The sequence below is a fragment of the Natrix helvetica genome (assembly GCF_964273705.1).
Source record: "Natrix helvetica genome assembly, chromosome: 4".
NCBI classification, from domain to species: domain Eukaryota; kingdom Metazoa; phylum Chordata; class Lepidosauria; order Squamata; family Natricidae; genus Natrix; species Natrix helvetica.
Genome location: NC_138550.1, coordinates 68,593,156 through 68,612,353, shown reverse-complemented (window position 1 = coordinate 68,612,353; position 19,198 = coordinate 68,593,156). Strand labels below are relative to the sequence as shown.

The following is a 19,198-nucleotide window of genomic DNA, read 5'->3' as shown; positions in this document are numbered from 1 at the left end:
ATACAACTCATGCAAAGGGTCATCCACAACTACATTACATTTTCCACACTCATATTTGTGATTCCTTATAACTTATTTAAACTAAACATTTTTAGTACAAATCAACGCATTGACATACATATCACTAATGCAGTTTCCTATCTCTTCCATTGACATAATTAACACCTTATGTATTGAATACAAGTATATCAAGTATAGGTTAAACACGAATGGAAAAACATCTAATTCAAATGTATAAGCTGTGAATTTATTATATAATCACAGGCAAACATTGCACTTATGCCTAAGTCCTCTACCCACGCACATTATAAGCCAGATAAAACTATCTTAGCTGGCTGTTGTAAATATTACTCTGCTAATTCAACAAGAAATGCTACTGCATGAATCCTTAATGCAGAACACAGCTAAAAGTGATTTTAGCAATTTTCTTCCCAAGTTAATTCAAAATGTATATCCAAATGTTCCTCTTATTTTTCCCCAGGCACTAGGGAGGATTATATTCAAAACCAGACACTTTTGCTGTGTGTGTGTGTATGTGTGTTTGCTTGCTTCTGGTCTCCAGAGTCAGAGGGGCCGGTTGGTACCCCCAGAGATCATCTAGTCCCACCCCAGACAGCGCCCCCCTGCCCCACATTCCCCAGCCCCGCCTCCTCTGGGAAGGCTCCCATGGGGGGGAATGCGGAGCCCCCACCCCTTCTGCTGCTCTCCCCCACCCTTCACTCTCCCTCCCTCCCTCTCTTCGCAGGCTGGGCGACCGCAGCGCTACTGGGACAATGAGTATGGACTGGCCGTCGCCCCAGGGAGGGGAGGTCTGGCCGCCAGCAAAGGGCTTCCGCCGAGGCACCCCGTGTAGGCAAAATAGTGAGCGAGCGAAGGAGGATCAGGCAGGGCACCGAGGCCCCTTCGCCTCCCACTTTGTGTTGATGAGGTCGCTGCAGCTGCCGGGCGCGGACAGACAGAGGTAGCCAGAGCGGCCCGGGCGGGCAAGCGATGGAGGATCAGGCAGCTCCCTCGCTTGCTCACCTGTCCTCCCGGGCTTCCCTGCCGTTCTGGCTACCTCCGTCCGTCTGCACCCGGCAGCTGCAGCGACCTCATCAAGACAAAAAAGGAGCGAAGGGAGGCGAAGTGGCCTCCCTTTGATCACTCGCTCCCCCCGCCCGTCCGCACTATGCTAGCCCTGCCCAACGCTTACTGATTGGCTGGCTCACTAATCGTCCCGCCCACCTCTAAGAGCCCTATCTATAGAAAGCCAAGCAGAAAAAAAGGTAACTGGGTTTAGATAGGGCTCTTAGAGGTGGGCGGGGCGATTGGTGAGCCAACCAATCAGTGATTGGTGGGCAGGGCTAGCATAGTGCGGATGGGCGGGCGGAGCGAGCGATCGAGCAGCTTCTGGATGGGCGGGATTGAGTGAGCGAACTGGTTCTGAGTGGCTCGCTAGAGGAGGCCACCTCCAGTACTCCTCTGCCACCCCCTTCCGCCCCCCTTGCCTCTTACCACGCCCCTAAGCCATCCCACCGCCCCCCCGGAAGGTGGTACTGCCCACTTTGGGAACCACTGACCTAGGCTATTAGATAGGATTAAGACGAAGTATCATGACAATCAAATACTCAAGTTGGCTCAGGAGCTGGAGTTCGTGAAGAGGGTCCCAATAGCAGATCCCCCACTGACCCTTTGCACCAGCACCAGCTTCTGGGACAACTCCAAAGGCATCCCTAGTTAAAGAACACTGGAGTAGTTCAATCAGAAGGTGATCAAATCTTCCAGATAACTGGTGCACCAACCAAAAATGAGCAAAAACCTAGTCACAATTTCCATCAGAAACATCTATAAGTCACAAACTAAGATTGAGTATTTGACTCCTTAGTCTCCTTGTCTGAAGCAAATCGTTTGTGAGCTTTCTTGTGTATCATCTTTAGAAGAGGCTTCCTTCTGGGATGATAGCCCTGCAGACCAATTTGATGCAGCATGCAACATATGGTCTCAGCACTGACAGGCTGACTCCCCATCCCTTCAACCTCTGCAGCAATGCTGGCAGCACTCATACGTCTAGTTCCCAAACCTCTGGATATGACCGCTGAGCATGGGCACTCAACTTCTTTAGTCAACCATGGCGAGGCCTGTTCTGAGTGGAACCTGTCCTGTTAAACCACTGTATGGTCTTGGCCACTGTGCTGCAGCTCAGTTTCAGGGTCTTGCCAATCTTCTTATAGCCTAAGCTAGCGATGGCAAACCTTTTTTGGCTTGTGTGCCATAAGCGGGGGGAGCGCAGGGGGGCCGTGCGCAGATGTGCCGCACCCATAATGCAATGCGTGACCTCCCAGTGCGTATGCGTGCATGACAGGCGTGACCCCCCATTTTTTGCATTCTTTTTTCGCCCTCCCCAGGCTCCAGAGGATTTATAGGAGCCCCCGAGGCCCTCCGGAGGCTTCAGGAGCTTCCCCGAGCACAAAAAACCAGTCCTATGGGCAAACCGGAAGTTGGGAATGGACTTCTGGTTTGTCCGTTGGGCTATTTTTTTGCACTCCAGAGAGCTTGAGGGAAGCCTGAGGAGGAAAGCCCGAGGAGGAAAGGAATGCCAGACAACCCATGCAGCCCAGGCGGCGAAGGTTTGGCAACGGCGGTGGTGGAGGTGGTCAGAGACGCCGAACGCCAGACCTTTCGGCCGCCATGAATCCCGGACCAGCGGGGGGGGCCGCAAGAGGTGAGAACGAGGCCCGGGGCGCCAGAGAACGCTAGCAGATCAGCGGGAGGACTGCAGGGAAGCTCAGGGAAGCCGAGACGGCCCTGCAGGCTCGGGAACAACAGCCCCGGGCAGCCGGGTTGCCAAGGAGACAAATGGCCACTCATGTCTGAGACTGGATAGAGACGCTTGGGAGACTGGTGGCCATTTGCTGAAGGTCTGACTTTTTACCCTTCCACCCTTGCTGACAACTTCCCTCCCCTGTTCAAATTACTATCTTGACTATGGCTTACCTTAAAGCCCTGCTACAAACTGCTCCCTAGTACCACCTTGTTACAAACTGCTCCCCAGTACTCCTTGAGACTCCACTTGTAGACCAATCTGGCTAGCCGGCTAGCTCACCAACCTACCCTTTCCATCCAGGGTAAGGACAACCATCATCTGCATACCCTTTTGTGGGGAGCCCTGGCTTACGAACAAACCTATGATTTTAACTACAGCACCTGAAAATGAGCTCGCCCCTATGACAACTTATGAACTCTATACATTCTAGGTCAGACCTACTACTACTGCGAGAGTCCCCCCTCTCGCAGGTATGGCCCTCAGACCTTTCAAGGACCCACCTTGATGATGGGTTTATTAACCCAGAGAGGTGGAGGAAGTGGAAATTAAGGGGTTTTTTAATCAATCGTTTTTTAACAGTTTTAAGAGGTTCCAGGGCAGGGGGGAAGGGGATTCAGGCCAGGAGGGAAGGTAGAGCCAGGCAAACAGGTGTGGGAGGGAGGGGAGGGAGCGGAGTGGGGGAGGAGGGGGAAAACAGCATTCCAGTACAGGGCTCTGTCATACCAACAGTCGTGGGGAGGGGTGGGTGCGAGGACAGACTAAGAACCTGCAGTCGGTTGGGAGACCGTGGTTGTTGGTTACACCCGGTCGCTTGTACCAACCCCCGCACTCTAGGTGGCCAGGATCTACAGAGCCAGGGCCTGAGGCTGATGTTATGCAATGCGAGGTCCGTTGTTAACAAGGCCCCCCTCATTAATGATCTGATTTTGGAGGGGGAGCCGGACCTCGCAGGAATAACAGAGACCTGGTTGGGCCACGAGGGAGGTGTACCCCTCATGGACATTTGCCCACCAGGTTATCGAGCATTCCATCAGCCACGGGCCCAGGGTATGGGCGGTGGGGTAGCGGCAATTATCCGGGAAGACCTGGAGCCGATAGAGTTCACTGTGCCACAGACATCCGGGTGTGAATCTCTTGTCGTGAGATGGGGCCCAGGGAGACAGTTGGGCCTGCTGATTGTATACCTGGCTCCTCGCTATACATCAGCAGCCCTGCCTGAGCTCCTCGAGCTGATCGCAACGGTGGCAGTTGAGACCCCCAAATTTTTAGTTATGGGGGACTTCAACTTGCCATCGGTGGGAGAAGCATCCGAGGTGGTTCGGGAGTTCATGGCTTCCATGACAGCCATGGACCTGACTCAATTAATTCAGGGTCCCACACACGAGGGAGGCCACACACTGGATCTTGTTTTCGTCTCTGACCAGTGGACGAGTGATCTGGGAAAAGGGGACTTAGCTATTACTCCCCTGTCATGGTCAGACCACTCACTTCTCCGACTTGACTTCCCTGGTGCTACCCCCCGCCGCGGGGAGGCGGAACCGAAATATCCTAGATGGTTCCACCCCAGGCGCCTGATGGAACCGGATAGGTTCCAGACGGAGCTTGGGCCACCTCCTGTAGACCTGACCCGCCCCCGGATAGAGGACCTAGTAGCCGCCTGGAATAATGCGGCCGCCGGGGCCTTAGACCGGGTGGCGCCTTTGCGGCCTCTCCTGCGGCAACGAACCACCCTGGCCCCTTGGTTTACCGAGGATGAAACGCCACAAGAGACGCCTAGAGAGCCGATGGAGATCCTCCCGTTCCGAACTTGACCGAACACAGGTACGAACCTATTTAAGGACATACCTTGTGGCAATAAGAGCGGCCAAACGTCGACATTGTGTCGCCCTTATTGCGTCCGCAGATAACTGCCCTGCCGCCCTGTTTCGGGTGACCCGCTCCCTTCTATCGCAGAGGCCGCGGGAAGCTCCTCTACAGGGCAGGGCAGAGGAATTTGGGAAATATCTGCAGGATAAAATCGCTCAAATCCGGAGGGAATGGGTCCCCCTCAGCGGGCTAGGAGGGACGCCCGAGGCGAGTCTTGAGAGACCATCCTGGGAGGAGTTTGACTCTGTTGCCATTGAAGATTTGGACAGGTTGCGTGGGCGACTACGAGCTACCACATGTTCATTGGACCCGTGTCCCTCCTGGCTTGTACTGGCATCCTGGGAGGTTACACGAGACTGGCTCTTGGGACTAGTGAACGCTTCATTGGGTGAGGGGTCCTTACCGGCTGCCTTGAAAGAGGCGGTTGTGAGACCCTTGCTCAAGAAGCCTTCCCTGGACCCAACGGAGCTAGCCAATTATCGTCCTGTCTCCAACCTTCCCTTTTTAGCGAAGGTTGTAGAGAGTGTGGTGGCCCAACAGTTCCCACGTCACCTGGAGGAAAATGATTATCTAGACCCGCGCCAGTCCGGCTTCCGACCCGGGCACAGCACAGAGACGGCTTTGGTCGCGTTGGTAGATGATCTCTGGAGGGCCAGGGATAGGGGTTGTTCCTCTATCCTGGTCCTATTAGATCTCTCAGCGGCTTTTGATACCATCGACCATGGTATCCCACTGCACCGGCTGGAGGGGCTGGGAGTAAGGGGCACCGTTTTACGGTAGTTCTGCTCCTACCTCTCCGACCGGACGCAACGTGTGTTGGCAGGGGAGCAGAGGTCGACCCTAAGGCCTCTCACTTGTGGGGTGCCGCAGGGGTCAGTCCTCTCGCCTCTCCTGTTCAACACATATATTAAGCCACTGGGTGAGATCATTCGTGGTTTTGGGGTGGGATATCATCTGTACACTGATGATACGCAGCTGTACATTTCCACCCCGAACCACCCCAACGAGGCCGTCAAAATGATGTCCCGGTGTTTGGAAGCCGTACGGGTCTGGATGGGTGACAACAGACTCAGGCTCAACCCCTCCAAGACGGAGTGGCTGTGGCTTCCGGCCCCCCGGTTCAACCAGATGACCCCATCTCTGGCCATTGGGGGCGAGCAACTGGCCCCCATGGAACGGGCGCGCAATTTGGGCGTCCTCCTGGATGCCCAGCTGTCCATGGATGACCATGTGGCAGCCGTGGCAAGGGGGGCGTTCCACTAGGTTCGCCTGGTGCGCCAAATGCGCCCCCTATTGGACCGGGATGCCCTTCGCACAGTCACTCACACGCTGGTGACGTCCCGCCTAGACTACTGCAATGCTCTCTACATGGGGCTCCCCTTGAGATGCACCCGAAGACTACAGTTGGTCCAGAATGCGGCCGCGCAGGTGATTATGGGGAGTACTAGATACTCCCATATAACACTTCTCCTGCGCGAGCTGCACTGGCTCCCTGTGGTCTATCGGGTGCGTTTCAAGGTGTTGATTACCATCTTCAAAGCGCTCCATGGCACAGGACCTAGCTACCTGCGGGATCGCATCCTGCCCCATACATCCCTATGACCAATTCGCTCTCACAGAGAGGGACTTCTCCGGGTGCCGTCCACTAAGCAGTGCCAGAGGGCGGCGCCCAGGAGCAGGGCCTTCTCTGTGATGGGCCCAGCCCTCTGGAATGACCTCCCCCCCGACATTAGGATTACTACCGACCTCCGCTCCTTCTGTTCAAAACTCAAGACCCACCTTTTTCAACTAGCCGGCCTGGCTCAATGATAGTTCCATCTTTATCCTCCTGGCAATCTTTTAAATTTGTAATTTTATATTGGGGTATTTTTAATTTTATTACTATGTATTGTACTATGCGATTTTGACACCTCCTCCGTGAAATGTTTTAATTGTATAATATGTGTTTTTATTTATTGTACGCCGCCCCGAGTCCCTTCGTGGAGAGGGAGCGGCTAACAAATATAATAAATTTAAATTCAAATTCAAGCTCCGGAGGGCCTCGGGGGAGGGGGGAGGCTGTTTTCACCCTCCCCAGGCTCCTATAAAGTCTCTGGAGTCTGGGGAGGATGGAAAATGGCCTCAAAAAAGGGCAACACCTCCCGTGCCCTGACAAATGGCTCCATGTGCCACCTGTGGCACGCATACCATAGGTTCGCCATCCCGGCTGTAGATTATAGATACACAAGCACTTCTTACCCTTCTTTCTTCAACACTATCCTCGGTTTTAAGAATACAAAAATAGCTAAAAGCCAGTCTCTTCAGTAGAAACTGACTATTGCTCTGCCCAATCAAGAAAAATCCATCCATGATAACCTAGTCTCACCATGGCCAGAGCCGGGAAGGTCGCCACGGAATTGGCCGGGCGCAGGAACTAATGCCATCCATGGGCCAGGTGCACTGCTCACTCTCATGCACAGGTCTTACTGTTTCAGTGTGCCCCTCACATCCACGTTCAGCCCACTGGAGTTTGCCACACTGACGGAGGAATGATACCCACGGAGCCCGCCGCCACTTGAGCAGGGAGGACAAGAATGCTGAGGCTATGTTCTGTGGGCAATGACGTCTCATTCTCCCCCCAGCAGAGCGAACTCCAGCGGGCTGGATGCGGGTGTGAGGGGCCTGGCCCTGTAGTGGCTCCTTGCTCAGTTGAAGGCTTTGTTCAGCCTTCAAACAGGAAGGCCAGCGCACACAAGCAAGCAGCGCACCTAGGCCAGGGACAGTGTTGGTTCCTCCACTCAGCTGATTCCAATTCCACAGCCAGCCTTACTGAGTGCACAAAGCCTTCAACTGAGTGAGGAGGCATTGTAGAACCAGGCCCCTCACACCCACATCCAGCCCGTTGGGAGTTCGCCAGGCTGGGGGAGGAATGAGACCTCATTGCCTCATGGAGCACAGCTGCATGTGAATGAGACATCTGCTGCGTCTTCATTTTCTTCAACTCAGCCGCAGCTGGGACACCCAAGCTGTTGGCAGCAGCACCGGTGGCAGGAGGCACCTGAGCAGCCATGATCCCTCCCAGCCAGCCAGCCCCACCTGACCTACTCCCTGCCTGGCTAGCCAGCCGGAGCAAAGCCTTGCCATTATTTTCCTCCTCCTCATCTTCCCAGCTCAAGCAGATAACCAGTTCGCCAAACTCAACAAAAATTAGGTATCGGTTCTATTGAATCGATGCTAACCGCCAGAATACCAGCACTGGACATAGACATATACGGAGAGAGGCAAGGGTAAGTATATAGAATAACAGAGTTGGAAGAGACCTTGATGGTAATCTATGCTCAAGCAGGAGACCCTATACCTGTGATGGCGAAACTATGGCACATGTGCCACAGGTGGCATGCAGAGCCCTCTCTGTGGGCATGTGAGCGTCACCCAGCAAAGTTCTAATGCACATGCAAATGTGTGCCTCCTGCTGGCCAGCTGATTTTTGGGTCTCTAATAATGCGCAGGGGGTGGGGTGCATATGGAAGATGCATATGCATGTGTGGGAGATCATCCATGCAAGCACATGGTTGCACATCAATGTGTGGGGGGAGCACCCTAACCTCCTGCAGCCAGTTTTTGCTCCCAGAAGGCTGCAGAGAGGCTGACTAGGCTCAAAACGGGGCATGGGGGTGCGGTGCAGTCCCCCCACGGCCCCTTTTGGCTCCCAGTAGGCTGCAGGGAGGCCTATTAAGGTCCAAACAGGACACGGGTAGGTCATGCGTGCATGTGTGTGGGAGTGTGGGGCAGCTGTGCACATGCACAGGGGGATGGGGCACACATTGCATTATGGCACGCAATGACAAAAAGGTTAGCCATCAATGTCCTATATCATTTCTGACAAGTGGCTGTCCAGTCTCTTCTTGAAAGTCTCCAGTGATGAAGCAATTACAACTTTTGAAGACAAGCTGTTTCACTGGTTGATTGTTCTCACTGCCAGAAAATTTCTCCTTATTTCTAGGTTGAATCTCTCCTTGATCAGTTTCCATCCATTGTTTCTTGTCTGGCCTTCGGGTCCTTTGAAAAAGAGGTTGTTTCCTCTCCTTTCTGTGTCAACCCTCAAATATTGGAACACTGCTATCATGACTCCCCTGGTCCTTCTTTTCACTAGACTAGCCATGCACTGTTCTAACCATTCCTCATGTTTTAGCTCCAGGGCCCTAATAATCTTTCTTGCTCTTAACTGCACTCTCACTATATTTTTTAAAGTGTGATGACCAAAACTAAATGCAGTATCTAGGTGTAGCCTTAGTAGAGCTTTAAAAAGTGGTAAAATACCTCACATGATCTTGATTCAATTCCTCTGTTAATGCAATTTAAGATTGTATTGGCTTTTTTGACTGCTGCTGCACACTACTGGCTCATATTTAAGTGATTGTCCACTAGGACTCCAAGGTCCCTCTCACCATTACTGGTTTTGAGCCAGGTTTCACCTAAACCAAAAGTATGTGTACTTTTGGTTTTTCTTGCCTAAGTGTAAGACTTAACTTTTCTCTATGTTGAATTTCATTTTGTTAGATAGAGCCCAGTGTTCAAGTCTATTGAGATCCATATGGATCTTGAACTATCGTCTAGGGCAGATATGTCAAACCCATGTAATTAGAGCTGGCTTATTGGACCACCTTGAAAATGGTGAGGAGCCGGCCCACACCAATGAAGATTTAGCTGTCGTCTAGGGGAGATATGTCAAACCCATGTAATTAGAGCTGGCTTATTGGACCACCTTGAAAATGGTGAGGAGCCGGCCCACACCAATGAAGATTTAGCTGTTCACCATCGAATGTAAATTTGAATGTATATCTCCCAGATACTTTTAATGTTGCCGTTCTCAACTTGATTACTCTGCTGACAAGGAATTCTGGGAGTTGTGGTTTCAGCATCTCTGGGTGGAAAACAACTTTATCCAGTCAAGATAACAATATAAAAAGAATTATCACAAATCCACTGACAAGATTAATAAACCCAGGAACAGCTGGGTTCAAAGAAGTACAGAGAGAGTAGACCCATTTTTACTCACAATATTTAGTGGATTTGCAGTGGCTGGATAACATTCTGCAGATTCTTTCTGTTCATTTTGAGCTTTTTGGCTTCTGCTGCGCTCGGTTGCCACAAGCTAAGCTGTAGCCATAACAACAATAGAGGGAATGTTGCAACCAAGCCCAGATGTAATGAGCTCAAAGGGAGGTTTAGGCCGGACTTCGAAGTTCTGGCACATTTTATTATTTATGCTTCTCATACAAAAACCCAGCTTTGGAGCTCTGAACTGGCTCATTCATCTGGTTTTCCCCAAGGAGGAATGCCAGGTCAGATAGGAAAGGCAGAAAATGCCCCTCGCTGGATCTTTTGTAGAGATTTGAGGCAAAGGGGTTTTCTGCATCGAATTGAAGTTCACCAATTCACCATGAGGATTTTTTAAAATGTTAGCTATTCCTGTAAAAGTTCATTTACTGACTGTTTGAAGATACAAAGTGACATGACCATTTTCCACACTTACTACTGTTGTAGCATTCTCATGGTCACTTGATCAAAATTCAGATAGTTGGCAACTGATTCATATTTATGATGATTGCAGTGTCGCGGGGTAATTTGGCCACCTTTCGTGACCTTCTGACAAACAAAATCAATGGGAAAAACATTCACTTAATAACCACATTACTAATTTACCAACTGAAGTGATTCACACAGCAACTGTGGTAAAAAAAAAAGATCATAAAATGGGGCAAAATTCACTTAATAACTTTCTCAACAACAGAAATTTTGGGCACAATTGTGGTTGTAAATTGAGAACTTTGTAATTAGAAAAAAGCTTCATCACTGTTGTGGCAATATTTGAGCTCTTCTCCCCTCTGCCCCTCCCGCCCCAGCCCCGGGAAAAATCTTGGTTACTTGATTTTTTCCTGTCAGCCCTAGAGACCATCTTTCTCTTTGGATCTTTAGGGCTGCCACATTTAGTGCACAGCCCTGCTGTGGGAAACTGGGAGGGGTATTGCGTAGAGTGGGTAGAGATAGATAGCCGTAACAACATTCTTTTCTCTGGGAGTCAAGGATATTCAACCTGCACCTGGAGAGGCATGACTAGAAAATATGTCCAGTGGGGATGATGGATTGATTGGACCATGTGATGGACATGTCAGTGCAATGAACTTCCTTTGGGTGGGGGAAACCCAAGGGCTTTCAGATTTGGGTTTTCCCAGGTGTGTCAATATGACATATCTAATAAAATGGAACTTTGAGGAACTGCTAGCCTCGGAGTGGTTGGGGGTGTTACTTGGAACCTTGACATTTTCATTTTTTCTAGAAGGACTATCTGTAACTGCTGCGTAACAATGTTGGTAAAATTTCCCCAGTCTTGCTGAACATTATCTTTGATTCCTTGATAATAAAAAAGTATCATTGCTGGGTTTTAGACGTTTTTCTGAATCCTTGGTCTGATCCTCAATTATGAGATTTCCTGGTGGTTATCCATTCAACTAATGAGGTTTAATCTAGCTAGAAATTTAGAGGCGAAAGCCTCTAAAAATAAATCATCCAATCCAATCTCAAATAAATCATCCAATCCAATCCAAACAAATACAGAATAACAGAGTTGGAAGGGACATAGGTGGTGTTCTGCTCCAAACCCCTCTCAAGCCAGCCATGCCCATCTAGTCACGGCGACCCAGCAGTGAATACCCAACCACACCTACCTATGAGTCGTCATAATCTTACATGCAACTGTGGCCCTTTGAGGGCAACCAAAATCCTGATGCAGCCCTCAATGAAATTCAGTTTGACATCCTTGATCTAGGTGTATTCGTTATTCCTGACAGCTTAATATCATCTGCAAATTTGGTAAGTTCCCCTTCTATTCCCTCATCTAAGTCATTTATGAAGATATTAAAGAGTACTGAGCCTAAGATAGAACCTTGTGGTACCCTACTGCTTACTTCCCTCCATGCAGATGTAGTACCATTAAGGGCTACTCATTGAGTATAATTTGTCAATTACAAACCCATCTGGTGGTGATACTAGAACTTTTTTCTAGCTTACCAAGAAGTAGATTGTGATCTACTGTATTTTTCGGAGTATAAGACGTACACTAATTTTGGGGGAGGAAAACAAGAAAAAAAATTCTGCCTACCAGCATCCATCAGTATTCATCTGGCTAGCATCCTTGCAGCAAATAGCAAACAGTCAGGTCAGCTTCAGCACGTTATTACAGCCTGATTCAGCACCAGCAGCTGTCCCAGGCTGCAAGGATTGCCACATACCATCGCTGCCTCTGTGCCTCGTGTTTTCAGCCTCTGAACGTTCCATTTCAGACCTGTTCAAGGCTATGGAGATCACCAGAGCACATCGCCACCTCCGCGCCATCATGTTTTTCGCCTCTGTGCATTGCATTTTTGGCCTCCACATGCCCCATTTTTGGCCTCTATGCCACATTTTCAAGTGGTTCCAGGCAGTGGGGATTGGTGACAGTGGCAATCCTCGCCGCCTGGAACCGCCCGAAAGCGCGACGCGCAGAAGCCAAGAACTGATGTGCAGAGGCCGAAAACATGATGCGCAGAGGCAGTGATCGGCGGCGATGTTCTCTGGCACTCCCCGCAGCCTTGAATGGGTCTGAAACGGAGCATTCGGAGACTTATAATGCAAGGCATAGAGGCCAAAAACAGAGGGCACGGAGGCAGCAATGGTCTGTGGCAATCCCTGCAGCCTGGAACCGGACTAAAACGCAACGCACAGAGGCCGAAAATGGCCAATGGGTGGGGGCCGGTGGGTGGGCAGGGCTATTCGGTGTATAAGATCCACTCAAATTTAAGATCCACCCTCTTTAAAGGGGGGGAGTACATCTTATACTGTGAAAAATAGCGTACTTTGTTGAAAGCCTTAGAAGTCTAAGTATACTATGTTCACAGCATTTTGCTTTGTTTTTAAAGAAACCTATGCTGGCTTCTAGTTATAACTTTTATTATTTCTAGATCTGTTTGCACATCTATTTTTAAATTAGCTTTTCCAGTACCTTCCCAGGTATTCATGTTAGATTGATTGGCCCGTAGTTTCCTGAATCTAGTTTTCCCCCCTCCATTTTTGAAGATGGGGACCACAACAGCTCCTTTCCAATCCTCAGGTAGTTCTCCGGTCCTCCAGGATTTTTAAAAGATATGGTACTGTGGTTCTGAGATAATTATGTTCTATGTTTGCCTTATTCCAATATGACATGGTCACTGTCCCCCAAGGTTCCTGCAATTTCAGCTCCCTCTATCACTTCTTCTCTGTTTGTAAGAATTAAGTCCAGTATGGCTGTCCCTCTTTTGGATAATGAAGTTGTCAGCTAGGTTGGCTATTCGATTTCTCACTTGGTGCGGAATTAGTCTTCCAATTGATGTCAGGGTAATTGAAGTCCCCCATTACTATTGTAGTGTGTTTCCTACCTGTTTGTTAGTTGGTTGGCAAAAAGTACATCTATTTTTTCTGCTTAGTTGGGTGGCCTGTAGTATACACCTATGGCAATAGCATTCTTTTTTTCTTTTATATTGGCCCATATACATTCTAGGAAGTTTTCATCTTTGGTTTCGTGCATTTCTGTGGCAATATAATCATGTTTTACATATAATGCAATTCCACTTCCTCTTTTTGGGGGCCTAGTTTTTTTTAACAGTATGTATCTTTCTGTCAGCATGTTTCAGTTGAGGGTTTCATCCCACCAAATTTTGGTTATTGCAACTATATCATATATATCTTTATGTACTAATAATTCAACTTCACTCTGTTTGTTCCCCAAACTTTGAGTTTTTGTATATAGGCATTTGAGATATTTTATGTCTGACTTTCATGTCTCCCTGGTGTTTATGTTTATCTTCCTTCTTGCTCCTTTCTTATTATTTGATTTGTTTTTGGGAGGTTTTTGCTTAGAATTAGGTCCCAGAGATCGTACAGATTGGTCACCCTCCCCCTCAATTTTAAGTTTAAAGCCCTCCTGATAAGTTGAGCCAACTGTTTTCTGAAAACATTCTTCCTGGTTTTTGTTAGGTACAGCCCATCTCTTATCAAAAGACCATGATGGAGGTAGTGCAGACCATGGTCCAGGAATCCAAAGTTCTCTTGGTGACACAAACCTTTTAGCCAGTGGTTTTCTTGTTCTCTTGCTGGATGTTGACCTTTCATTGGCAGTACAGATGAAAAAACTACTTGTGCACCTAACTCCTTAACTTTCTTGCCCAGCTGAATCACTCAATATTGTTTTCAGGTTCATTTTGTGTCATTTATGTGTAGTAATATAAAGGGGTAGTAATCTGTTTTTTTCACAGATTTTTAAAAGGGGAAAATGTTCCATTTAGAATTTGATACTCTAACAGATCACTTAAAAATTTAGGGGAAAATGTCTAGTTTAAAAATTAAAATTTTAGCAGTTCATTTAAAAATGTCAAATTTTTAAATTTTCAGTGTTGAGTGATTCTAAATGTAAGGTTCGTTCTTATACTGTCATGGAGTGCTCTATAATTATCTCTTTTTTCCCTGCCTTCTTGTGATTTCCCTCGTCTTTCCCTCGTCTTCTTGTGAGCTTAATTTATCCCTTACTTCTCTTTTTTATGTTCCACACTTGCTATTGTCTACTGTGCCTACTTATTTATCCCCTTATTCTTTGCCTTGTGTTCTGTAGTTGTTTTTTTATCCTCTCTTCTTATTTGTCTTTTGTCTGCTACTACTGTATAGTCAGCCCTCCCTTTCCTCAGTGACAATACAAAAGCCACAATTGTGGTACTTGCCTCAACACTGCCCTGCAAGTAAAACTGGAGTTTGTGTCATGATGTCACCCTGAACATGTCATCTTTTGTTATACTGTACTGTTAGTTTGCAAATTTCTCTGCCAGTGAGTTTTCAAGGATGAGAATGGATTCAAACCTGTTACATAAACGGTACCTTATAAACATGAATCAAAAATTCCAGGAGTTCTAAACACATTTTAGACACTGCAGATCTACAGTGGGATTACAATTTGTATGTTTAACAAGCTAGATTCTAAAATACAAAACTAATGCTATAATATGCCACATAATATTGCTTTTAATTCAGAGATATTTATTTTAAACATCCATGCCAAGAGATTGGTTAGCAGTCAATGCAACTTAATAGGTTGAACTTTCCTCCTTTCCTGCAGAGTAAAAAGGGGATCAGAAACTATCCTGGCACTTTGTATGTAATAATACAAAGGTAATATAACTATCTGCATCTGTGAACTCTGGCATTTATGCCAGAAGGTACTGAACCATCTTTTCCATGGGAAAGGAAGATGGGGTAAGATCTTCCTTAGCTGAAACCGACAGAAACAAAATAAGTCACGTATATCATAATTTTGAATCTGGTAAACAATGTCCAAACTATAGATTCCTGCTTTGAAATATTGTCTTCTGTGTAATAGGAAAGTTTTATTATACTTAAAAGCACATTATATAGTGCGTACTGGCTAACATATTAATTCCTTAAAAGTAGTAATAATTATCTAAAAACAGACATGTGAAATCCAGCACTTACAATCATCTTCTTATAGAGTCCATAATGTAGCACCAGACTGTGGGTCAATGCCAACCGATGTGGTTTCATGGGATGTCCTGCTCCTAATATGGGGGGGGGGGGGGGAGAAACACATGTAATTAACATCTCCACAGCAGAAGCACAGGAATCTATCTACCTGATCACTACCGCAAGTCCTCAAAGAATAAAATGGAAAGTAAAAGTGGGAGGCCTTTTAAAAGACTATTAATTCATTAACTGGGATCTAAACATATTTATCTTGTTTTGGAAATTTCCTTAAAGTTGAAACAATCAACACAAGTCCCGTGTGCAACCGTATCTTTTCACAAAGTGATTATCTGTAATTTACATGTATACATCTTGGAATGGACTTGAAGTTCTGAACAACTGCAATAACCTTCATACAGTAAAAAGCATGGCTACAACTCTGTGCAATAATAATATCAAGAAGAATAATATTAAGAAGAAATTAAAATTAAGCAGATTATGGAATGAAGACAAGATGACTGAAATATAAAATGGAAAACATGTTAAATGTACTATGTATAATTAGAAGATGTAAAGAGGGGAAAATCTGGACACTTTTTTTATAAACAAGTTTTAAGTATGTAACAAAAAATAAAAAAAACTTGAAAAAATAATATCAAGAATCTATGATTCTCCACATACACGCTAATATTTCATAAAGATACTGGCATTCTCACAGAACAATGTTTGAATTCTATCACATTCCATAAATATAGATACAATTATACTCCACTATGAATAGTGTGCCACTATGTTAGGCTATCAGATCTGGACTGCAAAAATCAGGGGCTCTTTGGTGCTATCTGGACTTTTGCAAACCACAAGCGGTAATCCATATCATTAGATGTGTTACTCTGAAACAGAAGTTGGTTGGGTCATTGATAGGTTGTGTGTGTAACAGTAAGCATTGCTGTAAGAATTAAAGCAAATTAGCTTTTGAAGGGCACAAGATTCTTGTTTAAGTTCATGATGCATATATGACTGCAGTAATTATAATGAAGGAGAAATTCAAATGTAATCAAGAGCACTCGGAAAGACTCATACCGTTAGAATGATCTCCTGCTTGAGCAGGGGGTTGGACCCTTATAAGGTCCTTCTAAATCTGTTTATTCTAATTCTAATTCTTATTCTATTCTATTCTTCTTTCTCAAAACATGAAGTAGTGTGAAATGATTCCAGCCAGGTCTCCTACACGTGCACAGAACTGCTGTCTTTCAAATCAGGAAAGAAAGTTAAAAGCTTTTTTTCACCGTTGCCCAAAAAACAACGACAAGGACCGAAATGCCTTTCTGATAAAGAGCAGAAACTGTAGCACATGGCTGTTAGGAAAAGTCCAATCTTTCCCTCAACCGAGGAAAAATCAGACAGCCTTCACTCGATCAGAAAGCACGAGCATCCCAACATTCCCAATTACCGCTGCTGCGCACGCACCGTAATGAAAATTGCCCACATCGGGATCATAGAAATAAGCCACAGTCTTCGCCATACCCTAAACTCGGAAGGACTTGAGCGCCGAATGACCTCCCGGTTGCGTCCCTCCAAGCACAGGCTTACGTCACCGCGTCGCCTAGGCGACGTGCGGAAGCTGTACCCGGAAGGAAGAAAGCCCTTTCTTTCCCTGCGCGCAGGCGCCTGGTCACCGCCTCCTTTCTGGTTTGGAGTCGGAATGAGTTGCTACGTAGCGAAGAGCAAGAAGGCGTTGAGGAATCACGTTGCATCTTAGTCAAATAACAGGGTTCAGATTCTGTTCGGTTTGCTGTTTTTATTTGCTGCCGTATCTGGGCGGCCAAAAGTTGGATGATCACCAAGCGAGAGTAACGATATTTTTAAAAACGTTTTCTTTCCCTCTAGGTTTAAATATAAACAATTATATTTAAATAGTTTAAACAGCGGTAATATAAAATGAAATAAAAGACTCGCTTCTACCATCTTTTTAAAATAATCTCAAAAGGCATAGGTTCGAATCTAAAATGCCAGATTGTGATAAAATCTTCAGCTAGACCGGAAGGATTGAGGGGGGCCAGAGAGTGGAGTCACAGGAAGCAGCAGGAAGCGGCGTAGGTCTGACTTAGATTCCCTGAAGCCTTCTGCGTTGCCAGGAAAGTAATCAGTAGTAAAGGACTTAACTTTTTCATAAAAAGTGAAAACAATATATCAGTAACCCTACCAAATTAAACAAAACTTAAGCACCTTTACATATGGCTGTTTTCCCATATCCTTAAACAACATACATCAACTCAAATTCTACTATTATGAACTACCATTGCTTTTAATAATCTAAGGACAAATGCCATTTTCATTTTTTTATTTAAAAAATTGTTTGCAATAATAAAAGTGAAAACAAACTAAACTCCAAAAAAGAAAAAGTGCAAAAGTAAGACGTAAGATAAAGAGCTAAAATAGGTAGAGTGACTTCCAATCTTTATTACAAATTTGATAATACTTAATCCTCTATAAGGCTACAAACAAATATCTAGTTAAAAACAAATATTTAGTTTTTCACACACATACTCTTTTGGGTTTCTTTTTGTAAAATAAATGATATAGTGTCCAAGTTGCAGCATCATGTGACGTATCACAATGTTTTCCCCCTTCACAGAGCTATGGTGGGTGTGGCCTGCGCATGACGCATCCAGTCCGCAGGCCATCAGTTTGAAACCTCTGATATAGGATAATATATCATGTATTGTAAGGTGACCAACCGTCCTCCTTTAGGGAGGACAGTCCTTCTTTTGTAAGTTCTGTCCTCCCTCGAAAAGTGTCCTCCTACATGTCCTCCTTTTTGATATTTGAAGGCTAATCTGTTGCGTTTTATGTGACATATTTTATTAAACAGTTTTTAATGGTGTTTTTTTTACTTCATCACAAGTATATTGAACAGATATTGAATCTTGTGTTGAATTTTTATCTAAAGAAATGCTAGACATTAAAATAGACGACAATTGTCTCTTTGAAGAAATTAGAAGAGTGAATGTATATTTAAATTCTGAAAAATTAATACAATGGGAAAATCAACATGTTGAAATTGATAAAAGATGGGTGGATATTTTCAGCCATTTCAAAAATGAACATATTCCATGTGAACATTTATTTATACTTGTTCAATTTACGTTGTGCTGCCCTGGAACATTCAGTTGAAAGAGTTTTTTTCAATTGCCAATGATTTTTGGACAAGTGAGAAATCGAGATTGAATGTTGATACTCTAGCTGCAGCACTTGCCGTAAAATTCAATATGAAGTATATTTCTTGTTCAGATATTTCCAATATATTGTTAGAAGATGATTTTATTTATTTATTTATTTATTTATTATTCATGCTTCTAGACCGCCCCCTCTCCCAAAAAGGACTCGGGGCGGTGTACAGTCCATGCAAAATATATCAAAATACAATAAAAATTGAATATGTACAGTTGGAATGGAGGAGGTTAAAAATGGAATTAAAAGAACTGTACAAAGCAGTATATATAAATATAGGTTTTTAAACCCCTAAAACACACACAATGAATTAAAAACAATACCCCTAAAATAACCAGTTAATAGTACATTTGCCAGGAGGGACAGTTGTAATTATGCCAGGCCTGCTAATCGGAACAGGTGAGTCTTCAATTTTTGCCGGAAGGAGCGGAGGTCAGTAGTGGTTCTAATGTCGGGGGGGGAGGTCATTCCAGAGGGTTGGGCCCATCACAGAGAAGGCCCTACTCCTTGGTGTCGCCCGTTGGCATTGCCTAGTGGACGGCACCAGGAGAAGTCCCTCTCTGTGTGAGCGAATTGGCCGCAGGGATGTATGTGGGAGGATGCGATCCCGCAAGTAACTAGGTCCCGTGCCATGGAGCGCTTTAAAGATGGTAATCAGCACCTTGAAACGCACCCGAAAAACCACAGGTAGCCAGTGCAGCTCGCGCAGGAGAGGTACATTGACAAAAAATATTAATTCAATAGAAAAGTACTCATTTAAATAATAATTAACAG

The 19,198-nt window shown here is 45.9% G+C and overlaps 1 protein-coding gene across 2 annotated transcripts in view; it reads right to left on the bottom strand.

The window, feature by feature from the left end:
• Positions 1–16,794, bottom strand: part of HDAC3 (histone deacetylase 3) — a 47,661-nt gene extending 30,867 nt beyond the window's left edge. Inside the window, exons 1-2 of one of the 2 annotated variants that reach the window (XM_081950478.1) lie at positions 16,661–16,794; positions 15,203–15,285 (exon numbers count right to left, since the gene is read on the bottom strand). In XM_081950478.1, coding sequence (XP_081806604.1) covers positions 15,203–15,285; positions 16,661–16,715 — 138 coding nt within the window. In that variant the 5' untranslated portion in view covers positions 16,716–16,794. Of the gene's footprint in view, positions 1–15,202; positions 15,286–16,273; positions 16,638–16,660 lie in introns of those variants that run through there. The other variant, XM_081950479.1, reaches the window with a different exon arrangement.
• Positions 16,795–19,198: the final 2,404 nt, after the last annotated feature.